We start from the raw sequence: 25,157 nt of genomic DNA on the forward strand, positions 1-25,157 counted from the left end.
TTTGACAGGGAAATCTCAATTTATTCAGAATTGCTGCCAAGATACTTAAGAGTATGTTCAAAACCAGACAATCAGATCTGCCACCATTCTAGAATTTTAATATAAAGCACCATGTCTGTTAAATATAAAGGGGAGGATTTAAAAAAAAGTTCTCATGTTCCTTTTTATTGGTGAAATAGCATTCTTTTCTTCTGCACTAGCTGTTACTTAATGCATCTCTGCTTTCTTCTTTTTCTTTCCTTAAGTTTCCAAGTATAATTCCTGCAAGAAGCAAAATCCCTAGATTGCGGTTTGAAGAAAACTTGTCCCAGCAGTCTTTAGGATTGTTAATGTCCAAATGGAATATCTGGAAAAGAGACCAAAATGATTAATCAATACTAAAAGGTAAAGGTTGCCTCGTATATGCGTGCTAGTCGTTTCCGACTCTAGGGGCCGGTGCTCATCTCCGTTTCAAAGCCGAAGAGCCAGCGCTTGTCCGAGGATGTCTCCGTGGTCATGTGGCTGGCATGACTGGACGCCAAAGGCGCACGGAACGCCGTTACCTTCCCACCATAGTGGTCCCTATTTTTCTACTTGCATTTTTACATGCTTTCGAACTGCTAGGTTGGCAGAAGCTGGGACGAGTAACAGGCGCTCGCTCTGTTACGCGGCACTCGGGATTTGACCCGCCAAACTGCCGACCTTCTGATCGACAAGCTCAGTGTCCTAACCCACTGAGCCACCGCGTCCCTAATCAATACTGCCCCTATCCAAATTTTAGAATCTGTCAGGTCTTCTAATCCTCTTTTATCTCAGACGACCATTAAAGCACCAGCTTTATTGGACAGCCATTAGTCTGGGATGATATCAGGAATCTTGCCTCAAGTAGGGAGTTGAACTAGAAGACCACCAAAGACCATTCTAGCCTATATGACTCTATGGTTCTGTGAATTCCTTTTCCTCTTTCTTCAGCTGGGCCCTTCGCTCTTGCTTCGTCTATCCCTCCATTCCACTGTTGAACCTTGCACTGGAAATGCAGCACAAGCTTCAATCAACATTAAACTTATCTAACCTGGTTTCCGCAACAGATGGCTGCAGTTGCCAGGGCTGCATAGTATGGGAAGGTCTGACCACAATTGATTCCTGCCAGTGTTAGTCCACCCAGCATTGTGCAACTGAAGCCAGAGAGCCAGTATTTTGTCTTTTCCCCAAAGAGGAGCGCTGTAGATTTCACACCAATGGCAAGATCATCTTTTTTATCCTAAAACAAAAAAGAGTTGTAAAGTTGTTAATAAAACGAAACCACCAACCACAAAGGCAGTTTAGCTTGAGGAAGTACCCCAAGCTCAAGATGGCTTTATTTCTAGTGTAACTCATGCTCTTACCAACGAGGGATAATATTTTAGCTCTGGGTTGAAATGAGGGGTCCTTGGTGCTCTCTGAGCTCGCTTGTTTTCTTGCAGATGTTTTTTCCCCAAACTATATAACGTCATCAGTGCTAGTCCTAGACTGATGATGTTACCTAGTAATAATAATAAATAATAGTAATGAACCTTTATTGTCAAAGTACAACATGCGTACATTGAGATTAGCTGAGCCTCCCCCCGTGCTCCCTCCCCCCAACACACAGTGACAACAAACCCTCCATCCCACCACACTATGTGAACCAACTACACCACACACCGGCCTCCCAAGTCAACTCTGCATAAGTTCACAGAGATTATATCCCATTCAAAAGCCTAACAGCCCACGGATAAAAGCTGTTTTTCAGCCTGTTGGTACGGCTGGCTATACTCCCATATCTCCTACCCGATGGTAGGAGAGTAAAGAGATACCGTCCAGGGTGTGAATCGTCCCTGAGAATTTTCCTCACTCTTCCAAGGCAGCGAGCCCTGGCGATGTCATCCAGTGGTGTCAGGGAACAGCCCACAATGTCTTGTGCTGTGCTCACTACCCTCTGTAATACTTTCCTATCCGTGGCTGTCAGACCAGCATACCAAACCACAATACCATACGAGAGGACGCTCTCAATAGTAGACCGGTAAAAGAGGGTCATTAGCTGTTGTTCTAGCCTGTTCTTCCGCAAGACCCTAAGAAAGTGAAGCCTCTGTTGGGCCTTTCTAGCCACCTGGCTTGTGTTAACTTTCCAGGTCAGATCTTCGCAGAGGTAGACTCCCAGAAATTTAAAGGAGGAAACTCTCTCTACACAGTTCTCCCCGATGTAAAGTGGGGCAGGTTCCTCCTTTTTTCTCTTTCGTCCATCTCTTTCGTCTTGCCGATGTTTAGGTGCAAGTTGTTGTTACTACACCATATGGATAGTTTTTGTACCTCTGCCCTATATGCTGTCTCATCCCCACCTGTAATAAGACCCACCACAGTTGTATCATCTGCGAACTTGATTATCGCAGTGGATAGTTTGGGTAATGAAATGTCTGCAAGAAAACAACCCAACTCAGAGAGCGCCAAGGACCGCTCACAAATGCTCTTGCAAGGTCACAACACCTCTGCAGTATCAAAATTGGATTTTTGGTACATTTTTGCATTCAGAATAACCAAAACATTTAGTGCACTTTTAGGCTTAAAAGGTGAGAAGAAAGTAAAATCAAAAGGGGATGCATTGCCTAAATAGCCTTATCTGTAATACTATTGGCTTTGAATACCAAGGCACCATTACTACATTTATTAATATTAAATAGTTCAGTTTATATTTACAGTTGATTGCTTAGGAAATATTATTACACAAGAAGTCTTGCTTTCCAAATTTTTGTTCTTACTTTTTTAACCCCAAGGGTGTGAGATCCGGTATTTATGACCTCAAGAGACAACTCAGCTATCCGCAGACAACGCTATAAATCTTTTGCGGTATAAACTGTGTTAGGCAAAAGACAGAAAAGAAACAAGAAGTTTGGCTTGTACTTCTGCCTGTGCTTTTCATCTTTGTTAAATATTATTTCTGGTAAAATATTGGTCCTTAAGGGAGTTAATTCATCTTTTATTTATCCTCATGAGATAAAGTATCACATAAGAGTCTTGTGTATATTATAAATATGTTTGGGTTGAGCTGAAGGTCATCGCACCCTATCCAGACCCTTGCAGCCTCCAGGCACCAGGCCAGGGCATGTACAACATCATGCAGGTGGCCCGGGGTGGAGATACAAAGCTGGTATCGTCAGCATATTGATGATACCTCATCTGAAAATCTTTGTATCATTCGCCCAGCGGCTTCATGTAGATGTTAAACAGGACAGGAGAAAGAACTAACTCCTAGGTATCCCATAAAGAAGGAGCCATACATGAGATCTCTCTCGCACATCAACAGGAATCAACCCCAAAGTTCATCCAATCTCCAGGTGGAGTCCATGACTACTAGCGTAGCTCCTGGCATCAATGCCAACCAAAACAAACAAAAGCAGCTGCAAACATGCATTGATTACCATCCAAATGCCCGTGTTTCCAGTTCGACGGGAACAAGATTGCCATAGCAATCTAATTTAACTGCACTCTTTCATTTCAACATCTTTTATATTAACAAATGAGTCACCTGATGTGCATAAATAGTATCATAAAGCAAAGTCCAACAGACGCTGGACAAATACAGGGGTAAGCAAACAGACCAACTGCAAGAACCGTGGACCGCAGACCAGCCAAGTAAGGCTCCCCAATTGAAGACCAAGCCTAAAGGAAATAAGGAAGAACAAGTCATAAGAATCTTTGGCTAACATACACGCTAACACACACACACCAACGAGGCTCAACTCCCAGAATTCCTCAACAAATTCTAATATCCGTTTCAGTCTTTTCATCTCATAACCACCCATCTTAATGCAAAGTAGAGATGTGGATTTCAAATAGAGGTAGTCCTCAACTTGTGACTGGTTGCTTAGCAACCTTTTGAAGATACAACAGACCTCCCCAGGGCTACTTATAACTCAGATTCAAAATTCCAACAACTCCCAAACACCCCTTGCTCATTAATCCCAGGCTCAATTACGGTGATACGTTGAGGACTACCTATACATCAATAAGATTAGGCGAGTGCTTACTCAATATTCTTTAGCCAAGAAGCAGAGTTTTCCATTTTTCAAGCACTCCGGTGCATAATTTACGAAGTATTAAGAATATACATTAGGCTGCAATTTTATGCAAGGGTGCATTATTTTCTTTCATCCTGTTGAGGAAAATGAGTCAGTCCAACTTAATGAGGAAGTAATTTCCAATAGACAAAGTATAGTACTGACCCTCCCATCACTAAGCCTGACTCATGGCAGAAGGTAAATTGTTTTCATTCCACTTCTCTTGACCAGCGACTTGAAGAGAAGAAGTAATAATAATAATAATAATAATAATAATAATAATAATAATAATAATAATAATAATAATAATAATAATAATAATAATAATAATAATAAGTTGGAAGGGACCTTGGAGGTCATCTAGTCCAACCCCCTGCTCAGGCAGGAAACCCTATACCATTTTGCACAAATGGCTGTCCAGTCTCTTCTTAAAAACTTTCAGTGTTGGAGCATTCACGGCTTCTGGAGGCAGGTTGTTTCACTGATTAATTGTTCTAACTGTCAGAAAGTTTCTCCTTAGTTCTAGGTTGCTTCTCTCCTTGATTAGTTTCCATCCGTTGATTCTTGTCCTGCCTTTGGGTGAAAAAAGGCAGCAAAGCATTCTGGCCAAAACACTGTTATGAAGACAGTCAGCCAACTTCTGTCTTCCATCCACTACTGCAAAGAGATGGGAAGCTTGCTTTCCAATAGAAATAGAAATAGAAATAGAAATAATAGAAATAGAAATAGAAATAGAAATAGAAGAAGTGGAAGTGGAAGTGGAAGTAGAAGTAGAAGTAGAAGTAGGATAGGATAGAAAAGAAAAGGAACAGAACAGAGCAAAACAGAACAGAATAGGAACGGAATAGAACAGAACAGAACAGAATAGAAAAGGATGGAAGAGACAAGCAGGAAACCCTATACCGTTTCAGACAAATGGTTGTCCAATCTCTTCTTAAAAACTTCCAGTGTTGGAACATTCACCACTTCTGGAGGCAGGCTGTTCCACTGGTTAATTGCTCTAACCATCAGGAAATTTCTTCTTAGCTCTACGTTGCTTCTGTATGTGATAGCTCCTCATGCAGATGCAGTAGGGAGCAGCTATAGAAGCAGCTGCCTAAATTATGTGAGGACACGTTGCCTTACCGCTTCAAAAAGACATGTCTCATTCATCCAAATGCTCTCTGCAAGACACGTCCTGTGAATTTATTTTTTTTATTTTTTTTATTTAATTAGTTTTCTATACTGCCCTATTCCCGAAAGACTCAGGGCGGTTTACAGGGCAATATTTAAAAGACAATATAAATTAAGATAAAAATAGAATTAAAAAGAATTAAATTAATAATAGCCCAACAATAAAACAATGTTAAAATTTAAAACTAAAACCCCCCTCAGTCCAGGCCAGATAGATCGAAAAGCCAGGTTTTCAGGTCCCGGCAAAATGAGCGCAAGTCGGGGGCAGTCCGGAGAATGCCTGGCACAGCCTACTGTTTTTATTTATTTATTTACTTATTAGATTTTTATCCCACCTTTATTCTTTTTTATAAATAAGTCAAGGCAGTGAACAGACACAGTACTTTTTTCTCCTCATATCTTCACTGAGAGAGAGAGAGAGAGAGAGAGAGAGAGAGAGAGAGAGAGAGAGAGAGAGAGAGAGAGAGAGAGATGCAAAGTCACCCAGTAGAAATTCATGCCTAAGGTGGAACTAGAACTCTCGGTCTCCTAGTGATTGGCCCAAAGTCACTCAGTTAGTTTTCATGCCTACAGCAGAACTAGAACTCACTGTGTCCTGGCTTTTAGGCTGGTGCTTTAACCACTTGACCAAGCTGGCTCTTTATATGACAGCATAAAAATGTTTTGGAAGTAGCCAATAGTCCAAGAATATTTTTTTTTAACTCTTATGTAGCCTTCGAGGAGGAAAGAATGACAAATCACTTCTCATGTTAATTCAATTCATGCAAATTTGTCTTCTGAGCTGCATACAGTGGTGTTTTAAGACAGGTGGTCATTCAAATCAAATCAATAGTTTCTGAGCAAACACTCAAAATTCAGTAAGAATGTATGGATGGAAAGATGGATACTTTCTCAGCAAACCACCTTAAGTCAGTATACCCCAGTCACACAAAATGGAAATTGCTGAACTTACCTAAATATAACTGTGGCCAGTAAGTTATTCTCTTCATAAGTGGATAAGTCACCACAAAAAACAAAGAAGAAGCTCCTAAAATAATGCTGTGAAAAATTGAAAAGTTTAAATTAAAAATATACTGCTTTCTTCCAATACAATATTTCCTAATGTCTTACTGTAGCCTATAAGATGTGAGTTCTTCAAACTTGGCCCTTTTATGACTTGTGGACTTCAACTCCCAGAATTCCTCAGCCAGGCACGCTGGCTGAAGGAATTCTGGAAGTTGAAGTCCACAAGTCATAAAAGGGCCAAGTTTGAAGACTCCTGCTATAAGAGATAGAAGAAAAGGACATATTTTGCAACAAATATGGAAGCAGGATAGGTATTAAGTACCCTTCACATCTCCTTGGGCAGATCCATCAATGTGAAATCTCTGCTCATTCATTCATTCATGAAGACCATGGTGTCACCTTGAGTCATCCTGGAGTTCTCTAAGATGGTACTAAGATGGTAAATGAATTTTTGTGAATAGAACTAACTTTCTTAGGAACAGCACATAAACAAACCACTTACTAAAATATGAAACTTACACATTTATTTACAGACGTACTTCTATCAATACAATGGATAGATTGCTCATATTTAGCTTTTTTGCTGACCATTCAACAGAAACATTTTTCTTCTACTTTACGTCTTTACTCAGTGCATATGGCAACATCCAAGTACCACCAGTCACACCTAGTAAGCCGCCCTGAGTCTTCGGAGAAGGGCGGGATATAAATGGAATTTTTTAAAAAAACTTGGAAAAAAAAAGGAAAAGCGATGAAGTACAGGTAGTCCTCGACTTACAACAGTTCGCTTAGTGACTGTTCAAAGTTATAATGGCACTGTAAAAAGTGCCCCCAAGCCACAGCCGAGCAAGACACCTGCCTGCCTGCCCGGCGGCGCTCTTCCTCCTGTCCGAGGTTTTCATTGTTGTAACCATTTCTGTTGAGGATTGGCAGCGGGGGTGGGGTGGGGTAGGGTGTTTGGTTTCTATTCCCCCTCCCTCTGCTGGGTGGTTGCGGCAGGTTTTGGTCACTTCACATGACCCTGGGACATTGTGACTGTCATAAATATGAATCAGTTCCCAAGCATCTGAATGTAAATCACAAGACCCTGGAGGTTCAAGGTTGTGGTAATGGTTTTCAAGGCCCTACATGGCATGGGTCCGGAGTACCTCGGGGATCACCTGCTGCCGGCATCAACTTCCCTCCGCCCTGTGCGTTCCCACAGAGAGGGCCTCCTCAGGGTGCCACCGGTCAGAGAATGTCGTCTGGTGGCCCCCAGGGGGAGGGCCTTCTCTGTGGGCGCCCCGGCTTTATGGAATCAGCTGCCGGTTGAGCTCCGGATGGCACCTGACCTTCGCTCCTTCCGACGCGGCCTGAAGACCTACCTATTTGAGCAAGCCGGCCTGGCCTGATGGGGGATGTGCTGGGGTTTTTATTGGGGATTTTTATTACTCTACTGTTTTTAGCTCGGGCTCTTATTTAATTCTTTTTTAATTTTTGTATTCTGTATTTTTATGTGCCCTGTTCACCGCCCTGAGTCCTTCGGGAGAAGGGCGGTATACAAATATAATAAATGAAATGAAATGAAATGAGATGCTGCAACATTCCAGCTGATCGGCGCTTCTTCTGGCCTCAGCAGAAGTGCCAGGATCAATGCCGAGCTCCAGCTGCAGCCTGGTGCTGATCCTGGCGCTTCCGCTGAGCCCTGCAGCTCCAGCCATCTCTCGCTCAGGCTTGTGTGGTGCTGCCACCAGTTCAGCTCATTCCCCTCCCCCACTACCACTTTTCTAAGATGCTCGGGTACCACCTGCCAGGTGCCAATGTACCACAGGTGGCACCCATACCACTGGTTGAAAAGCCCTGCTGTAAAGCACTACAAAGTGGTATAGAAGTCTAAGTGCTATTTTAGACTTGCAAGTCTGAAAGTACAAATCTCCCACTGTTTCCCTTTACAGCCTGAGAGGTCAGGAAGAGATTCTTCTGAGATGTTTTTGCTGTCTGTGATGCAACTATGGGCTGTACCTTCTCGTATCTGACTGTTCCCTACGCAACATCGCTTCCCCTCTTTTTTTAAAGGTCTTTCTCTTCTACCATTACAGTGAAAGAATAAAAGATGGAAGAAACTGTACAGTAAACTAACAAAGATAAAAGCAAAATGGAGGTGGCTATCCATTGAACACTGCCTAGAAGTGCTTTAACTTCTAGAAGGCTACTGAAGAAGAGGTCAGTTTATAGATCTCAAATATCTCGTGGCCTACTGAGATTCTTTATCTACCCTGCAACAGCTCACTAATACAGGTGGTCCTCGACTTATTCATTTAGTGACAACTCAAAGTTACAATGGCACTGAAAAGTGACTTATGACCATTTTTCACACTTACGACTCTTGCAACATTCCCCATGGTCATGTGATCAAAATCTGGATGTTTGGCAAGCGGTTCGTATTTATGACGGCTGAAGGTTCCAGGGTCATGTGATTACCTTTTGACAAGCAGAGTCAACGGGGAAGCCAGATTCACTTAACAACCGTGTTACTAACTTTAACGCAACTGCAGGGATTTGCTTAACAGCCAAGGCAAGAAAGGTCATAAAGTGGGGCAACATTCACTTAACAACTGTCTTGCTTAGCAATAGAAATGCTGGGCTCAACTGGTGAACGTAAATAGAGGACTACCTGTAGTAACAAAACTGTAAGATGCTGCTGAGACCTCAATGCCGCTAGGGCACTTCTGTAATCCAGAAAGATGTCACAACTGATGGCATCTGTTGTGAATATAATTTGCTTTCTAGCTGATAGAACTCAAATATCCTCTTGTGCTGACTCAAAATCTACATTCTCAAGAGCGGTGCTGGTACTGTCCATAGGGTTTTCATGGCAAAGATACTGGAGTGGGTTGCCATTTCCTTCTCCAGTGGATCACGTTTTGTCAGAACTCTCAGCTATGACCTGTCCATCTTGGGTGGCCCTGCACGGCATAGCTCATAGCTTCATTGAATTACGCAAGCCCCTTCGCCACGACAAGGCAGTAATCCATGAAGGGTGCTGACTTTCAGTCAAATAGAAAAAGATAAAGCCCAACCTTTTCCAAAACACACACACACACACCATAATTAAGAAGGCCCCTATAGTCATCAATGGCCTATGCCAGGGGTAGGCAACCTTGGCTCTTTTATGACTTGTGGACTTCAGTTCCCAGAATTCCTGAGCCAGCATGGCTCAGCTTGGAAACTCTCCCTTTCCCCTTAGCACGGCTGGCTCAGGAATTCTGGGAGTTGAAATCCACAAGTCATAAAAGAGCCAAGGTTGCCTACCCCTGGCCTATGCAATCAACTCTTTCCTGCGGTTGGTCTTCCACTATGCCACCCCCCGCTGCTGGGCTGCGGAACCGACCAGGTGGTTCCGCCCCAGGCGCCTAATGGATCCAGAACGGTTCCAGACGGCGCTTGGGTCTATACCTATCCCCCTCGCTCACAGCCCGGCCAACGCCTTGGTGGATGCCTGGGAAAGGGCTGCCACCGAGGCGCTCGACCGTGTTGTACCCTTGCGACCCCTGACCCGGCGCAGATCCCGGTGGGCTCCATGGTTTTCTGTGGAGCTCCGGGAGATGAAGCGTCGGAGACGAGGTCTAGAGAGATGTTGGAGATCCAGCCGGTCTGAGTCTGACCGGTTGCAGTTAAGAACCTTTACGAGGTCTTATCTCGCGGCGATGAGGACAGCGAAGTCTAATTACTTCGCTGCCCTTATCGCGTCCGCAGATAACCGCCCGGCCGCCCTGTTTAGGGTGACTCGCTCCCTCCTTAATCAGGAGGTGAAGGAGGAGCCCTTGCAGGGGCGAGCCAAGGAGTTTACCTGGAGTGAATTCAATCCTGTGACCCCAGATGAGGTGGACAGGATCATGAGGAGACTGAGTTCCGCCACGTGTTTATTGGACCCGTGCCCCTCCTGGCTGGTATATGCAACCCGGGAGGAGACACGAGGCTGGTTCCAGGCAGTAATAACTGCTTATTTGAGGGAGGGTACCTTCCCTGCCGCCTTGAAGGAGGCGGTGGTGAGGCCCCTCCTCAAGAAGCCTGCCCTGGACCCGGCTATTTTGAACAACTATCGTCCGGTCTCCAACCTTTGCTTTCTTGCGAAGGTGGTTGAGAGTGTGGTGGCACTTCAGCTCCCTCTGTTCCTGGAGGAAACTGATTATCTGGACCCATACCAATCGGGCTTCAGGACCGGGTACAGCACGGAGACAGCATTGGTTGCGCTGGTGAATGATCTCTACTAGGCTCGGGACAGGGGTTGTTCCTTTGTCCTAGTCCTATTAGACCTCTCAGCGGCTTTTGATACCATCGACCATGGTATCCTACTGCGGTGTCTCAGGGGGTTGGGAGTGGGGGGCACTGTTTTACAGTGGTTCTCCTCCTACCTCCTGGGCTGCTCGCAGTCGGTGTTGACGGGAGGGCAGAGGTCCGCCCCAAGGCCTCTCGTTTGTGGAGTTCCTCAGGGGTCGGTCCTCTCTCCCCTCTTGTTCAACATCTATATGAAGCCGCTGGGTGAGCTCATTCGTGGTTTCGGGGTGGGGTATCATCAGTATGCTGATGATACCCAGCTTTTTCTTTCCACCCCGAACCAACCCAGTGATGCCCTCGACGTGATGTCCCGTTGCCTGGAGGCGGTCTGGGTTTGGATGGAGAGAAACAGGCTTCGTCTCCATCCTGCCAAGACTGAGTGGCTGTGCATACCGGCATCTCAGACTAACCAATCTTTTCCATCGTTAACTATGGGGGGTGAGGTGTTACCCCCCGTTGATAGGGCCCGCAACTTGGGCGTCCTCCTGGATTCACGGCTCAGTTTGGAAGATCATATAGGAGCCGTGGCCAGGGGGGCTTTTGCCCAGGTTCGCCTGGTGCACCAGTTACGGCCCTATCTGGACCGAGATGCCCTACGCACAGTCACCCATGCGCTCGTGACCTCCCGGCTAGACTACTGCAATGCTCTCTACATGGGGCTGCCCCTGAGGACCACTTGGAGGCTTCATCTGGTGCAGAATGCAGCCGCGCGAGTTGTGATGGGAGTCTCCCGATACTCCCATGTAACACTTCTTCTCCGCGAGCTACATTGGCTTCCAGTTGCCCTCCGGGTGAGATTCAAGGTGCTGGTGATGACCTATATAGCCCTAAATGGTATGGGCCCAGATTATCTAAGGGAGCACCTGCTGCCAGCGTCAATTTTCCATCGTCCTGTGCGCTCCCACAGGGAGGGCCTCCTCAGGGTACCACCAGTCAAGGATTGCCAACGGGCGATCCCCAGGGGGACAGCGTTCTCTGTGGGCGCGCCTGCCCTATGGAATCAACTGCCAACGGAACTCCGGACTGCCCCCGACCTTCGTTCATTTCGCCCGGAGCTAAAAACCTGGCTCTTTGAGCTATCTGGTCTGGACTGAGGGGTTTAATGTTTTTAAATTGTGATTTTAATTTTTGCGGCTAGACTTAATTTAATTTAATTTTAATTTTATATTGTATTGTTTTTAAATTGTGCCTTGTAAACCGCCCTGAGTCCTTTGGGAGTAGGGCGGTATATAAACCAACCAACCAACCAACCAACCAACCAACCAACCAACCAACCAACCAAATAAATAAATAAATAAATAAATAAATAAATAAATAAATAAATAACTTGCCTGTAATAATTTAAACATAGCAAGACCCACAAAGCCAAGCTAAGCTGTGAACCAAGAAAAACAAGGGCTTGAAAATGTGTTAGCTCTCCAGCTGCCAGCGGCCGATTTGCAGTTCTCACCACCTAAAATGAAAATAATTATTTCAGAGGCTGCATTCCATCACTGACCATGCACATCTACCAGTTACAGGATCAACTCATTCTATAGCTCATGCATACAGTACATGCTCTCCTATAAAACCCATCTGCAGATAAGTCAGCTTTCACATTTTTAACTAAAATACTGTGAAAAATATGCCACCTGCAGATAAGCTGACTCTTGAAAATGTGTATGTTTTCATTTTCAGAACTGGCTTATACTTATACATTTTTCATGGTATTTTGGTTAAAAATTCAAGGGTTGGGCTTATCTGTGGTTATGTTTGTATACTAGCAGGTATGGTATATGGGTTTAAATACTTTAAAAAAGTATTATTGTATAGACTTGCAGATAAGACAAACCCAATTTTTGGTATACATTTTGGCAGCTAGCATTATAGGGTCCTTCGTATTTACAGTAATGTTTTTTTCCTGGCTTTTGAGTGTATGGTGTTCTTTCTCCTCAGGAAATGGACTATTTAAATATTTTAAACTAGGATATTTAAAACCATGGTTAGCTGAGCAATCCTACAGTGATGTGATTTGTGTATAATGCGAGGTATGCTTACACTCAGATAATCCAAAGCACACAAAGAACATTGTGGCGTTGTATTGTGAGTAAATGGTTAAAATGTTTTTGCAAAACAGCATATTATATGGATCAAGCTTCTATTTTCACCTTTACCTTTTTCATTCTATACAGTTATTGGAAATAATTCAAATACATGTTGTTATTTCAAAAAAGCTACAACTTGTGTGATGCCCAAACCCAGAGAAAATGATAAATCATGGTTTTTGAACCTTGGTTGTTTTCACCAAAGTTAAGCTGAACCAATATGATAGAAGGATACTGTGTCTTTATAATATATCTTTCTAACTCACATCGCTTAAATTTCAAATATGTTTTTAGATGACTTCAGGAGAAACTATGTAAGCTTTATTTAACTATGGTTTATTAAATAAACAACAAGTTAAATAAACCAATATAGTTTCTCCTGAAGACAGCAACTATCAGAAGTGAAATAAACAAATTATCTATTGAGTCAGGATGATTATAGGTGTCCAGAAATACAGATGCTAATTGCTTGGAAACCCAGAGTGCAAGAACACTTATGACTGTTTGTGAATTTCCACCCAGGACTATTATCTTTTCCAAGAACAGGATGCTGGAAATTTGATCTGGCATAGACACTTTAGATCAGAGTTGTTTCTTCACTTAAAGGTTGGGAGAAAGTGATAAAATAAGAGACCTAAGCTTCCATTTGCAAGATTTTTTTAGCTGTATCATATATTTCAACATTCAAAATGAACCTTTAAAGACAAGGATTCAGGGCTGGAGTAAATCAATGTAAAGATGTCGGAGAGATGTTAAATTCTAGGCATTTTTTGTTTAGCAAGCTTAATGATACTGTAAAGGTAAAGGTAAAGGTTCCCCCGCACATGCATGCTAGTCGTTTCCAACTCTAGGAGCCGGTGCTCATCTCCGTTTCAAAGCCGAAGAGCCAGCGCTTGTCCGAGGACGTCTCCGTGGTCATGTGGCCGGCATGACTAGACGCCAAAGGCACACGGAACGCTGTTACCTTCCCACCGTAGTGGTCCCTATTTTTCTACTTGCATTTTTACATGCTTTCAAACTGCTAGGTTGGCAGAAGCTGGGACGAGTAACAGGCGCTCGCTCTGTTACGCGGCACTCAGGACTCGACCCGCCAAACTGCCGACCTTCTGATCGACAAGCTCAGTGTCCTAACCCACTGAGCCACCGCGTCCCTTAATGATACTGTATAGACACTTAAAAATAGAGCTGTAGCTGGCATTGGAAAGTTATTCAAGGGAAAGGTTATTCAAGCCTCTGATGTGACTATAGATACTTCAATTTATTTACATCCTGCCTTTATTAGTTGTACAAATACTGGCAGTGCAAGGTGACGAACATAACCAACAAACTTCTTCCTCCTGTTTTGCCTACAACTCTGTGAGGAAGGTTGGACTGAGTTAAAGTGAGTGGCCCAGTCAGCTGGCTTTCATGATTAAGGTGGGGCTAGAACTCACAGTCTCCCGGTGATTGGCACAAAGTCACCCAACCAGCTTTCATGCTTAATTAAGGCAGGACTAGAACTCACAGTCTCCTCGTGATTGGCTCAAAGTCACTTAGTTGGTGTGGGACTTGAACCCCAAATCTCTCACTATGTGGCCTCTAGTGCCTTAGCTACTAGACTTTTACCTCTCTGAGAATTTCTAGAGAGGGAAAGAGGGAGGAAGAACAGGAACTTACTTACTCTATAACAATCATTTACTTAGCAAATAGGATGAACTCTGAATCTTTTCTACCTTTTTATCATAGTCCACATCCCACATGTCATTTATAATGCAGCCAGCACCACGCATCAGAACTGAGCCAGCACCAAAAAGTAACAGCAGATCCCAGGATGGCCAACAGCCTGGTTCAGCTGCCAAGGATATACTCCAGGTACAGGGAAGATACACCAGCCAAATCCCTGAAAATAAAAAGTCAGACAAGGAACAGAGAAAAAGAGATGCAGAATTTATACCAATGCATGCAATTAACCAGCTCCTTAGTCTAAGTATTAGCTAAAGGTAAAAGTTCCCCCGCACATGTGTGCTAGTCGTTTCCAACTCTAGGGGCCGGTGCTCATCTCCGTTTCAAAGCCGAAGAGCCAGCGCTTGTCCGAGGACGTCTCCGTGGTCATGTGGCCGGCATGACTAGACGCCAAAGGTGCACGGAACGCTGTTAACTTCCCACCATAGTGGTCCCTATTTTTCTACTTGCATTTTTACGTGCTTTTGAACTGCTAGGTTGGCAGAAGCTGGGACGAGTAACAGGCGCTCACTCTGCTACGCGGCACTCGGGATTCGACCCGCCAAACTGCCAACCTTCTGATCGACAAGCTCAGCGTCCTAACCCACTGAGCCACCGCGTCTAAGTCTTAAGCTAGTTTAATTCTTCAATATTCTTTTCACCTTTTTTTTTAATGGCATTTTTCCTATGGAGAAAAACGTTATACCAATCTCACTGTGAAACACAATAGAGTGGATGCTTCATTTGAGAAGACTAACATAGGTAAAGAGAAAAGTGCCAGCAGGTCCAGAAAAATTGTTCAGGATTTATCTATCAGCTGTTAGTTTGACAATTACAGTATTTTACTCCCTCTGGAGGCCAAATTAAGTCATACAACTTCAGTAACAGGCCTACAATAAATATAATCTACAGATAAATCAAAGAAATACCAAAACAAAACACTGGGAACAAGATATTTTCAATATCCAAAGCTTCATCTATCCAGTTGCAAGAGATTAAAGTTTCCTTACTTGATGTGGTTACATTTTCAGAAATATTTCATAATTATGCATTAGGGACATACCACAAGCATTAGAAAAATGAAATAAAATCATCACAGAAAACTTATTTTCTATCACATTTCTATTGTTTCCAGGCTTTCTCAGACTAATAGCACACTTCTGAGCTTTTGAGTCTCTGAAAGTTTAAGAACAAACCTGTATTTCAATTCGTTTAATTATTTTAAACTGAGGGTAGTGCCCTAAAGCTGTTTTTCACTGTGAGGTTCAGCCATTGCTGTTAATACTGAGGGATTATGGAACTACATATAGCCCTCAATTTATGCCTGGTTGCTTAGCAACCATTGAAAGTTATGATGGCCCCCACAAAAGCTACTTTTGACCTGGACATAAAATTCTGATTGCCCCCCCTCCCTTCTCGACAATCACATAACTGTATTTTGACCATCAGCAACCTGCCCGCCTTTACAGCCGTTTGCATGAGAGGGACACAGAAGGAAGGATTAATATAAAAAATCTCACTTATTAGCAAGAGTTGAGTGTGGCTTTCTTTTTTTCTACTTTTTTTCTTTAATTTTTTTGATACTTTTATTTTTAATTTTCTATATTTTTGTTGTGTGGAAAAATTCTAATATTTTTTTTAAAAAAATAAACCACCCTGGGTTCAAGCGATATATAGATAGTCCTCAATTTACAACCACAACGGAGCCCCAAATTTCTGTTGCTAAATAAGGCAGTTGTCAAAGAGAGTTTTGCCCCATTTTACAACCCCTTTTTTGGCCACAGTTGTTAAATGAATCCCAGCCATTGTTCAGTGAATCATGTGGTCATTACGCAAATCTTAAAATCTTCCCCTCACTAACTTGTTTGTTGGAAGATGGCTGGGTAGATTACAAATGGGGATCCCATCCCAGGACTGTGCGACCGTCATAAACACATGCCAGCTTCTGAGTGACTTGACCGTGACCATGACCATGGGGAGGCTGCAACAATTTGTTAAATGTGAAAACACTTTTTTCAGTGCTATTGTGATTTTGAACACTCACTAAACGAATGGTTGTAAATCAAGGTCCTACGCGCCAAGTAAATCCGCATTTGGTTCGTATTTGGGCTGTGCAGGGGATAGGAAATCACCGGGGTTGCCACAAAGAAGAGGGAGTCAAGCTATTCTCCAAAGCACCTGAAGGCACGACAAGAAGCAACAGATGGAAACTAAACAAGGAGAGAAGCAACCTAGAACTAAGAAGAAACATCCTGACAGTGAGAAATTTCATTTTAATGTATGCCGATTAGTGTACATTCAGTGACAATAAAGTTATTATTCTATTCTATTCTAATTCTATTCTATTCTACTCTATTCCTAATAATATTCTATTCTATTCTATTCTATTCTATTCTATTCTATTCTATTCTATTCTATTCTATTCTATTCTATTCTATTCTATTCTATTCCATTCCATTCCATTCCATTCCATTCCATTCCATTCCATTCCATTCAATTAATCAGTGGAACGACTTGCCTCCAGAAGTTGTGAATGCTCCAACACTGGAAGTTTTTAAGAAGAGATTGGACAACCATTTGTCTGAAATGTTATAGGGTTTCCTGCCTGAGCAGGGGGTTGGACTAGAAGATCTCCAAGGTCCCTTCCAATTATTGTTGTTGTTGTTAGCGACTAAACCCCCAATCTAATCCGGTTTACTCTAAATACACCCAAGCGGCCTCCTTCCCCTTCTCATTCTCAAGGAAAAAGAGGAGGGATGCTTCGCTCCACCCCTGCAGGCAAACTCACCAATGGGTTTATCCAGCCGCATGAGACGGAGGTAAGGCTGGAGCCACAGCGGAGCTTTTTGCACCAAAGCCGCCGAGGAAAGCGTCCCGGCCAGGCTGGTCCTCGATCCCGGGGGCCGCGGCGGCTCCCAGCTCGAAGTGGGGCCCGACACGGTCCGGAGCGCGGCCGCGGGGCAAAGCAACCCCGCCCCTCCCGGGCCGGGCAAAGGGGCTTTGAAATAGCAAAGAGGCCGGGCTGCCCGGCCGAGCAGACGCGCGAACCCCATGGCGGGCCCGGATTCTCCCCCCCCACACCCTGCCGTGACGTCACCGGGGGAGTTTCCTCCTGCGAGAGCCAATCGGAAGCGTCGGTTCCTGATCTTAGGACCTGCCCTAGAGAGACGAGAAGAAAGGCGCACCCTTGAGCTCCGGCTCCGCGCCGCCTTCGGGTTCTGCTGCGCTGGGAGAGTTTGGCGCAAATGCGTTCTCCGGCTTGCGAGGAGGCTGAGAAGCGAGGCGGAGGGAACGTGAGAGCGTCTCGAAGGTGCTTTTCCACGAGGCAACCGGACTTTCTGGTTTGTTTGTTTGTTTTCTCTTTGAAGACTTCTTCAGCTCTGACTGGGTGGTTCTTGCCTTTCTCCACCATCCAGTTAGAGCTGAAGAAGCTTCTTGGATGAGAAGCGAAACGTCTTCAAAGTGGGGGGAAAAAGAAACCAAGAAAGTCCGGTTGCCTGGTGAAAAAGCACCTTTTGGGACCACCATGACCTGGATGACTGAGCATCTCCATAGACCACAGGTCTGCAAGCCGTGGCTTTGGAGCCGCAGGCGGCTCTTTCAACCATCTCCTGCGGCTCCCAGTCCTTTGCCATGTGCAGTCCAAAAGCAAAAAAAAGTGGGACTAAAAAAGTTCAACCAATCAATTCAAACTTCTCATGGAAAAAAAAACACCTTGCGAAACCTTGAATTGATTGGTTGAAGTTCTTTGGTTTGTGGGATTTCCCACAAGCTGTTTGTGGGACTGCCCACAAACCTCTTTTCTTCCTCGGACTGCACATGGCGCGCCAGAGGAGGAAGAGACAGGAGGACTGCTGGAAAGGTGAGTGGGTCAGTCAGATGGGGCGTGCCGGGGAGGAGGAGTGCACCTCCAGCATCTCTCAGCGAGTGCACTAGGCTACCCCAACAGCAGCAACCATCGCCGAAATGATTGCTCATCTTTGGGGTACCCTGCTACCATGGGGGGTCGGCCCAGGAATTTGTTTCTGCGGGGGAGGCAGAGGCTGATGGAGATGCGGCAGACCTCCAGCGTCTCTCTTGCTGCCACCTCCACCGCTACTGTCGGCTTCCGCTACGGCCAAACCCGGGCAGCCTCTTCCACCCCCAGCAGTGGCATCCGGAGGTTTTCCGGTTCCATCAGAACCAAGCAGCAAGTGGAAAATTTAGCAGTAGCAGCACTAACGGGAGCTGTTTCAATCGGCCCCTTCATTGCCAAGCGTCCCCATAGAAGTCAATGGAGGCGCCGCGGCTGGCCTTTCGAGTGAATGAGAGCGAGAGAGAAGCTTTTCCAAACAAAACGTGAGTGAATGAGAGCAGAGGGGGCAGGGTAGGTGCATATCTTGCCTTGGCTCCACTCTTCAGTCAAACCCTGTTCTGCGCATGTACGCGCATGCGCACACATTTTTTGCGGCTCCCAGTTTTCCCTTTTGTGAGGGAACTGGTTCTGAGTGGCTCTTTCCCTGTTTCAGGTTGCTGACCCCTGCCATAGATGTAGAGGAGAGTGGGCTTGTCCAAGCCTTGCTTTTGCAAAAGTGGGGAAATGCAGCAAAACGGGCTTAGGGTTTCAGCCAGGCTTCAGTACCTGTTGAAATACGCGACGCCTGCTGCAAGGGATTTGCACAAGGCTCGTGTTTCTCAACCTTGGCTCATTTAATCAATCAGACTAGAGCTGGAAGGGGCCTTGGAGGTCTGCTAGTCCAACCCCCTGCTCAAGCAGGAGATCCTATACCAGGGGTAGGCAGCCTCGGCTCTTTTATGACTTATGGACTTCAACTCCCAGAATTCCTGAGCCAGCTTTGCTGGCTCAGGAATTCTAGGAGTTGAAGTCCATGAGTCATAAAAGAGCCGAGGTTGCCTACCCCTGTCGTATACCATTTCAGACAGGTGGCCGTCCAATCTTTTCTTAAGAACCTCCAGTGATGAAGCACCCACAACTTCGGAAGTCAGGCTGTTCCACTGGTTAATCGTCCTCACCGTTAGGAAGTTTGTCCTTAATTCCAGGTTACTTCACTCCTTGGATTAGTTTCCATCCATTGTTTCTTGTCTTGCCTTCTGGTGCTTTGGAAAATAAGTTGACCCCCCCTCCTCTTTGTGGCAACCTCTCAAATACTAAAATACTACTATCATGTCACCCCTAGTCCTTTTTCTTTAAACTGCAACCCTCCTTCATATATATTTTTGTCTCCACAGCCTTACTCATCTTAACTGCTCTTCTTCGTGCTTCCCCCCCCAAGTCTCAACATCTATTTTTGTAATGGGGGTGAACAAAACTGAATACAGTACTCCAGGTGTGGTCTTATTAAGGATTTATAAAGTGGCTCAGTGGGTTAGGACACTGAGCTTGTCGATCAGAAGGTCGGCAGTTTGGCGGGTCGAATCCCAAGTGCCGCGTAACAGAGTGAGCGCCTGTTACTCGTCCCAGCTTCTGCCAACCTAGCAGTTCGAAAGCACATAAAAATGCAAGTAGAAAAATAGGGACCACTACCGTGGGAAGGTAACAGCGTTTCGTGCATCTTTGGTGTCTAGTCATGCCGGCCACATGACCACGGAGACGTCCTCGGACAAGCGCTGGCTCTTCAGCTTTGAAACGGAGATGAGCACCGGCCCCTAGAGTTGGAAACAACTATCACGCATGTGCGGGGGAAACTTTACCTTTACTAAAGTGGTATTAATACTTCACGTGATTTTTTATTCTATGCCTGTTTATACAAACAAGGATTTAAGATGGGTGGATGGCTGGGGAACTCTGGGAGTTGATGTCTGTTCATCTTAAAGGTGCCAGGGTTGAGAAACATTGCACTAGGCTTTTGCAAAAGCTTTTGCTTTAGGACGCTGGTCAAGTTATGTATTTATTTTGTTTTTTTTATTGCAATGGATGTTGACAGTTGTTGAGTCTTCTACCGCAATAATAAAGTAAAATATAAAAAAACCCTTACTATGACAATTTCTTGTGATTATTTATTATGAATTAGTTATGAAACCAATGGTAAAGTGTTAAATGTTTAAACATATTGCCGTCCCCTTTCTGTTAAGTTTCATAGTGAATTAGTGCTAAGAAAATTGTTCTTAAGCCTAGTTCACCATAGGCTGTTCAGCTTCCTAGCTTTGCCTTTGTCTTACTCTATAAATAATGTGAGATGCTTCAGCTGTGAATGAAGATACAACAAAACAGATGAAGTTTGATATCAAAATTGAATACATGATTTTATATATTTTAACTTTGTGGGGAGAGGAAGGCTGCATCATGACCAGTGGTGGGATTCAGCTGGTTCGCACCACTTTGGCAGAACTGATAGCTAATTTTTTGTTGCCCAGGCCCAGAATGGACTTTCAGAAGCGGCATCCACACAGAGAACCAGTTGTTCACATATTTGAATCCCACCACTGATCATGACGATATGCTGTTCAGGAAGGTTTAACGCGGCATCGTTGGGCCAATGTTCGAAGCATTTGTACAGTAGATATTCTTGGAATATGGTCCAGATAATGCTTATTATCAAAGAGCAAAATGTCAATTTGGCAACACATGGCAATCAGTGTTATTTCTCAAATAAAAAGTATATTTTATATTTTTACCAGACATTGTTCATCGAGGAGCTTAACAGAAGTTGTTGTTGTTGTTGTTGTTGTTATTCCTGCGGTGGTCTCTTTTTCCCCCCATCTACTTTTTACCTTTGTTTCTTTGCACAGCAGAGTAAACAACTAAGAAAGGCACATGTATCAATATAAAAAACTTTATTGCAAAATGTACAAATAATCCAAATAATAGCACACATCAAATGAAAATAAATATATTTTTATACAAACGTCTAGAAACACTTGAGAGGGCCAGATGAGCCCTCTGATCCATCGTGCTCAGCACGGTCTGCCCCAATAAGCTGCTAGAAGTGTCTAGAGTTGTAAAAAACAAGCATTTTCTTAGCATTACACAGAGAGGCCAGAGACTGAATCCAGAACCGTTGGAGTGCAAGACCCCATATTCTGATCAACAAGGCAATGTCTGGTTTGCACAGCTAGCATGGTAACAAATGAAATGTACCATACTTGAAGGTCTTTGTATTCAAAATAAATGAAAAGCACCCATGGCTAAAAGAATCCACCCTGAGAAATTACTCTTCTTGGTTTCTTTGCCTTTAATCTGAGGACCTGAGATTAGAATCTGATTGTCAAATTTGAAAACAGCTTGATCACAGATATATATATATATACTTTCTGGTAGTCTTGATTTTCCTAAACATTGACTGGCCTGTTATATTATTCATTCCCAGCAGTTCCATAATCTACACCTTTGCCATACATTTTCCTTGTTTGATACCAGAGTCTTCGTTCCTCAGATAGCATCCGAGGAAATAAAGTGCTTTGTACCCTTTTTTAGGATTAAAAAAAAAAGCTTGAATGGCAGTAGACATGAAGCCAGCGATTTGCCTTTTATTCCTTCTAGCTTTCTGCCACTAAAAATATTTGGAGGGAGTGTGTGACAAATTTTATTTTACCTGAATTAAAGATGAGGGCAAATACAAACCAAGCTAATTTATCATTTGCAAATTAGAAGACGTGCAAGAGTTTTCCAAATGTGGTGATGCAGTCCCTTGACTTTAAAGAAAAAAGCAGGGGAAATTGCCCACAAGAAAATATAGACTTTTCATTTTTACAAAAAGTTTATGAATTTTTGAATGGATTTTTTTTTAAATTAAAAAGCTTTGTACAAAGGGGAAAAAATGAACACATGTCTGGGGAAAAATACAAATGTTATTAAAACATTTCATCTTTCTCTGGGCTGAAGTAGTCAATCTCAATAAAACCTTTGTCTTCCAGGTTTACAAAATGGGTATTAACTTACTAAATGCAAGCCAATACTTTGGCATTTCTTATTACATAAAATCCATATGAGTAAGCTGGGAGGTCAAGGCTGTCCCCAGGAATAAGAGGATTTTCTTGCAAAACTGGTAGCGTTTCATCATTGGGCATTTTTAGGAGAAAGCCATTCAGCTGAACAGACCTGCAAGAAGAGTGAGTCGTATTATAAATTCACATTTAAACTCCAAAAAAACTGTAAGCCGTGGAAGCAATTTTGGTTAGTCTAGAGCAGGGGTAGGCAACCTCGGCTCTTTTATGACTCATGGACTTCAACTCCCAGAATTCCTGAGCCAGCAAAAAAGAGCCAAGGTTGCCTACCCCTGGTCTAGAGTCTAGACCAGTGATTCTCAGTCTTGGCAACTTTAAGATGTGTGGACTTCAACTCCAAGAATTTCCCAACTGGCATGTTGGCTGTGGAATTCTGGATGGTTTTTAAGTCCTTACATGGCATGGGTCCGGAATACCTCGGGGACCACCTGCTGCCGGCGTCAACTCCCCTCCGCCCTGTGCGTTCCCACAGAGAGGGCCTCCTCAGGGTGCCTCCGGTCAGAGAATGCCGGCTGGTGGCCCCCAGGGGGAGGGCCTTCTCTGTGGGCGCCCCGGCTTTGTGGAATCAACTGCCGGTTGAGCTCCGGATGGCACCGGATCTCCGCTCCTTCCGGCGCGGTCTATTTGAACAAGCCGGCCTGGCCTGATGGGGAGTTAATTTAGGGTTTTAAATATTTGTATATTTTATTGTTTTATTTTGGGCATTAATTTAATTCTATTTTAACTTTTGTATTTTTGTATTTTTATTATATGCCCTGTTCACCGCCCTGAGTCCTTCGGGAGAAGGGCGGTATAAAAATTTAATTAAACTTAAACTTAAACTTAAACTTAAAAGTTGTCATGTTTGAGTAAATTGGTCTGGGACTTTCAGTCAGAAAATCTACAATTCCACTGTGTTTGCTATAAAAGAGATCTGTAGGGCTGGGAAAGAAATAGAAGCATGTCTAAATTTCATTAACTACTAGTAAGGTGATACTTCAGTATCTTGTTTGAAAAAAGGATGGTTCACCTCCATTTTCTCATTGTAAGGAAAACAAGATTCACGCTATTCACAGATAGCCTATCTCAATAATAAGTGTTAGTGTTTGGGTTTATTCAGTTTCCAATATTCTAACCTTCTTGACAGTGAACCTAATTAATAAAATTTGTTGTGAGTCCTTCTTTCTGAATTATTTGCTGCTATTAGGGGCTTGTCATTAACATAAAAAGAAAAAAAAACACAGCTAAATTTAAGATGAACAATGCCAAAAGGAAAAATAGGAAAAAAAATTTACTGATTGCTTAATGAAACAAAGCTAGCTCATTTTAAACTGTTTAGGCAATAAACTAATCTTTCTTTCAGAAAAACACTGTAAGATAGTCCTTGACTTACGACAAGAATTAAGCCCAAAATTTCCAGTACGTTTTGCCTCATTTTACAACCTTTTTTGCTACAGTTGTTAAGTAAATTATACAGTTGTTAAGTGAATCTGGCTTTTCCCATTGACTTTATTTGTCGGATGTCAGTTGGGAAGGCTACAAATGGTGATTACATGCCCCCAGGATATTGTAACTGTCGTAAGTACATTCCCATTGCCAAGTGCCTGAAATGTGATCACATGACCATGGGGATGCTGCAATGGTCGTAAGTGTGAAAAACAGTCATAAGTCGCTTTTATCTGTGCTGTTGGAACTTCAAATGCTCACTAAATGAACAGTTATAAGTCGAGGACTACCTGTATATACAACTTGCTAGGAATAAATCCCTTTGTATTCCTTTGACTTATATACAGACCTGCAGTGTTACGTATTTTCATAAACTTCATGGAGGATTGTAAACTTTTTTAGATTTTTTTTTAACTCAATGTATTTCCCCCCAAACCCACTGTTTAGAATGAGGTGGAAAGATGAACTACTCACCGGGAAAGTAAATCATCCTCTCCGTAAGGTAGTAAAAGATACTCATCTATTTGCTTCTTGGAAAAGTAAGTTGGTATGTAAAGGCGCTTGGGGCTGTTGTAGAGATTTAAGGCAAATAAAGTGATGTCACCTTCTCTGTACTTCGGGCTGGAATGACAAAACCAAGAGGTTGTTAATAGTAGCCATATGGTGGAAGCAAGTTGCAATATAGCGGTCATTAGCAATCTTTTAAGATGTTTGGACTACAATTCCCCAAATTCCCCCAGCCAACATGCATTCTGCAGAATTCCCAGTCATTAATGGGTTGAATGGGGATTTTCCACAGAGTCTGTATTTAGCCCAGGGACTGGATATTCCCTTAGTATACCCATAGTAAAATTGGTGTCGTTCCCAGTGGCTTCCAGGGAATTCTGTGCAGCAAAGTAAGCAGCCAGAATTTGAAATGTAAACAAGAAAGGGCATAATTTGGCACTCATTCATTGGAACCTGGCAGGCATAGTGTGAAACACCCGGCCTGATCCTTTTCTTACATTAGTACTTTTTGCTGGGATACAATCAATCAATCAATCTCCTATATCAGGGATGGGTGTCCTTTTGGTGATGGTAGGCATACTACTTTGGGGAAAAGATAAGGGTCCAGAGTGGGCAGAGCAAAGATGCAAAGTGGGTAGGGTTGGCTAGGATTTTCTGGGTTAACAGTTACGCAACAATTGTCACACTTCTGGCTTTTAATGTTTCAGGACATCGCATCCCTGACTTTCAGCAAGGACACCCGTGAAATTCAATGGTATATTCAGAAGGGGTTCCCTGCCTTGCAAAGCAATCTTCCACCCACACCCCTAAACGAAAGTCCACCGGTGGACAGAGTGAAAATGTGACACTGGGAAGCAACAGGGTTAGGATCTGGCCAATCTCTGCCCAGTGAGCAGAACTGCTCAACCTTCATTCATCGGAGCTGAGGAGGAAAACAGTGTGAAGTCTG

General features: G+C 43.6%; 2 protein-coding genes across 2 annotated transcripts in view; both read right to left on the bottom strand.

Annotated features, from left to right (window-relative positions):
- COQ2 (coenzyme Q2, polyprenyltransferase) lies at window positions 1-17,389 on the bottom strand. The gene is made up of 7 exons (XM_081332806.1): window positions 17,121-17,389; window positions 14,344-14,510; window positions 11,879-12,000; window positions 6,178-6,263; window positions 3,521-3,654; window positions 1,052-1,240; window positions 1-346 (listed from the first exon to the last, which is right to left on the bottom strand). Exons 1-7 carry the CDS (start codon window positions 17,383-17,385, stop codon window positions 197-199), a joined length of 1,113 nt encoding a protein of 370 aa, XP_081188932.1. The 5' UTR covers window positions 17,386-17,389; the 3' UTR covers window positions 1-196.
- Window positions 17,390-21,091: 3,702 nt separating this feature from the next.
- Window positions 21,092-25,157, bottom strand: part of HPSE (heparanase) — a 32,870-nt gene continuing 28,804 nt past the window's right edge. Inside the window, exons 11-12 of the mRNA XM_081332878.1 lie at window positions 24,176-24,322; window positions 21,092-22,370 (exon numbers count right to left, since the gene is read on the bottom strand). Coding sequence (XP_081189004.1) covers window positions 22,211-22,370; window positions 24,176-24,322 — 307 coding nt within the window. The 3' untranslated portion in view covers window positions 21,092-22,210. The remainder of the gene's footprint in view (window positions 22,371-24,175; window positions 24,323-25,157) is intronic.

This window comes from Vipera berus (genome assembly GCF_964194415.1).
Source record: "Vipera berus genome assembly, chromosome: 7".
NCBI lineage: Eukaryota > Metazoa > Chordata > Lepidosauria > Squamata > Viperidae > Vipera > Vipera berus.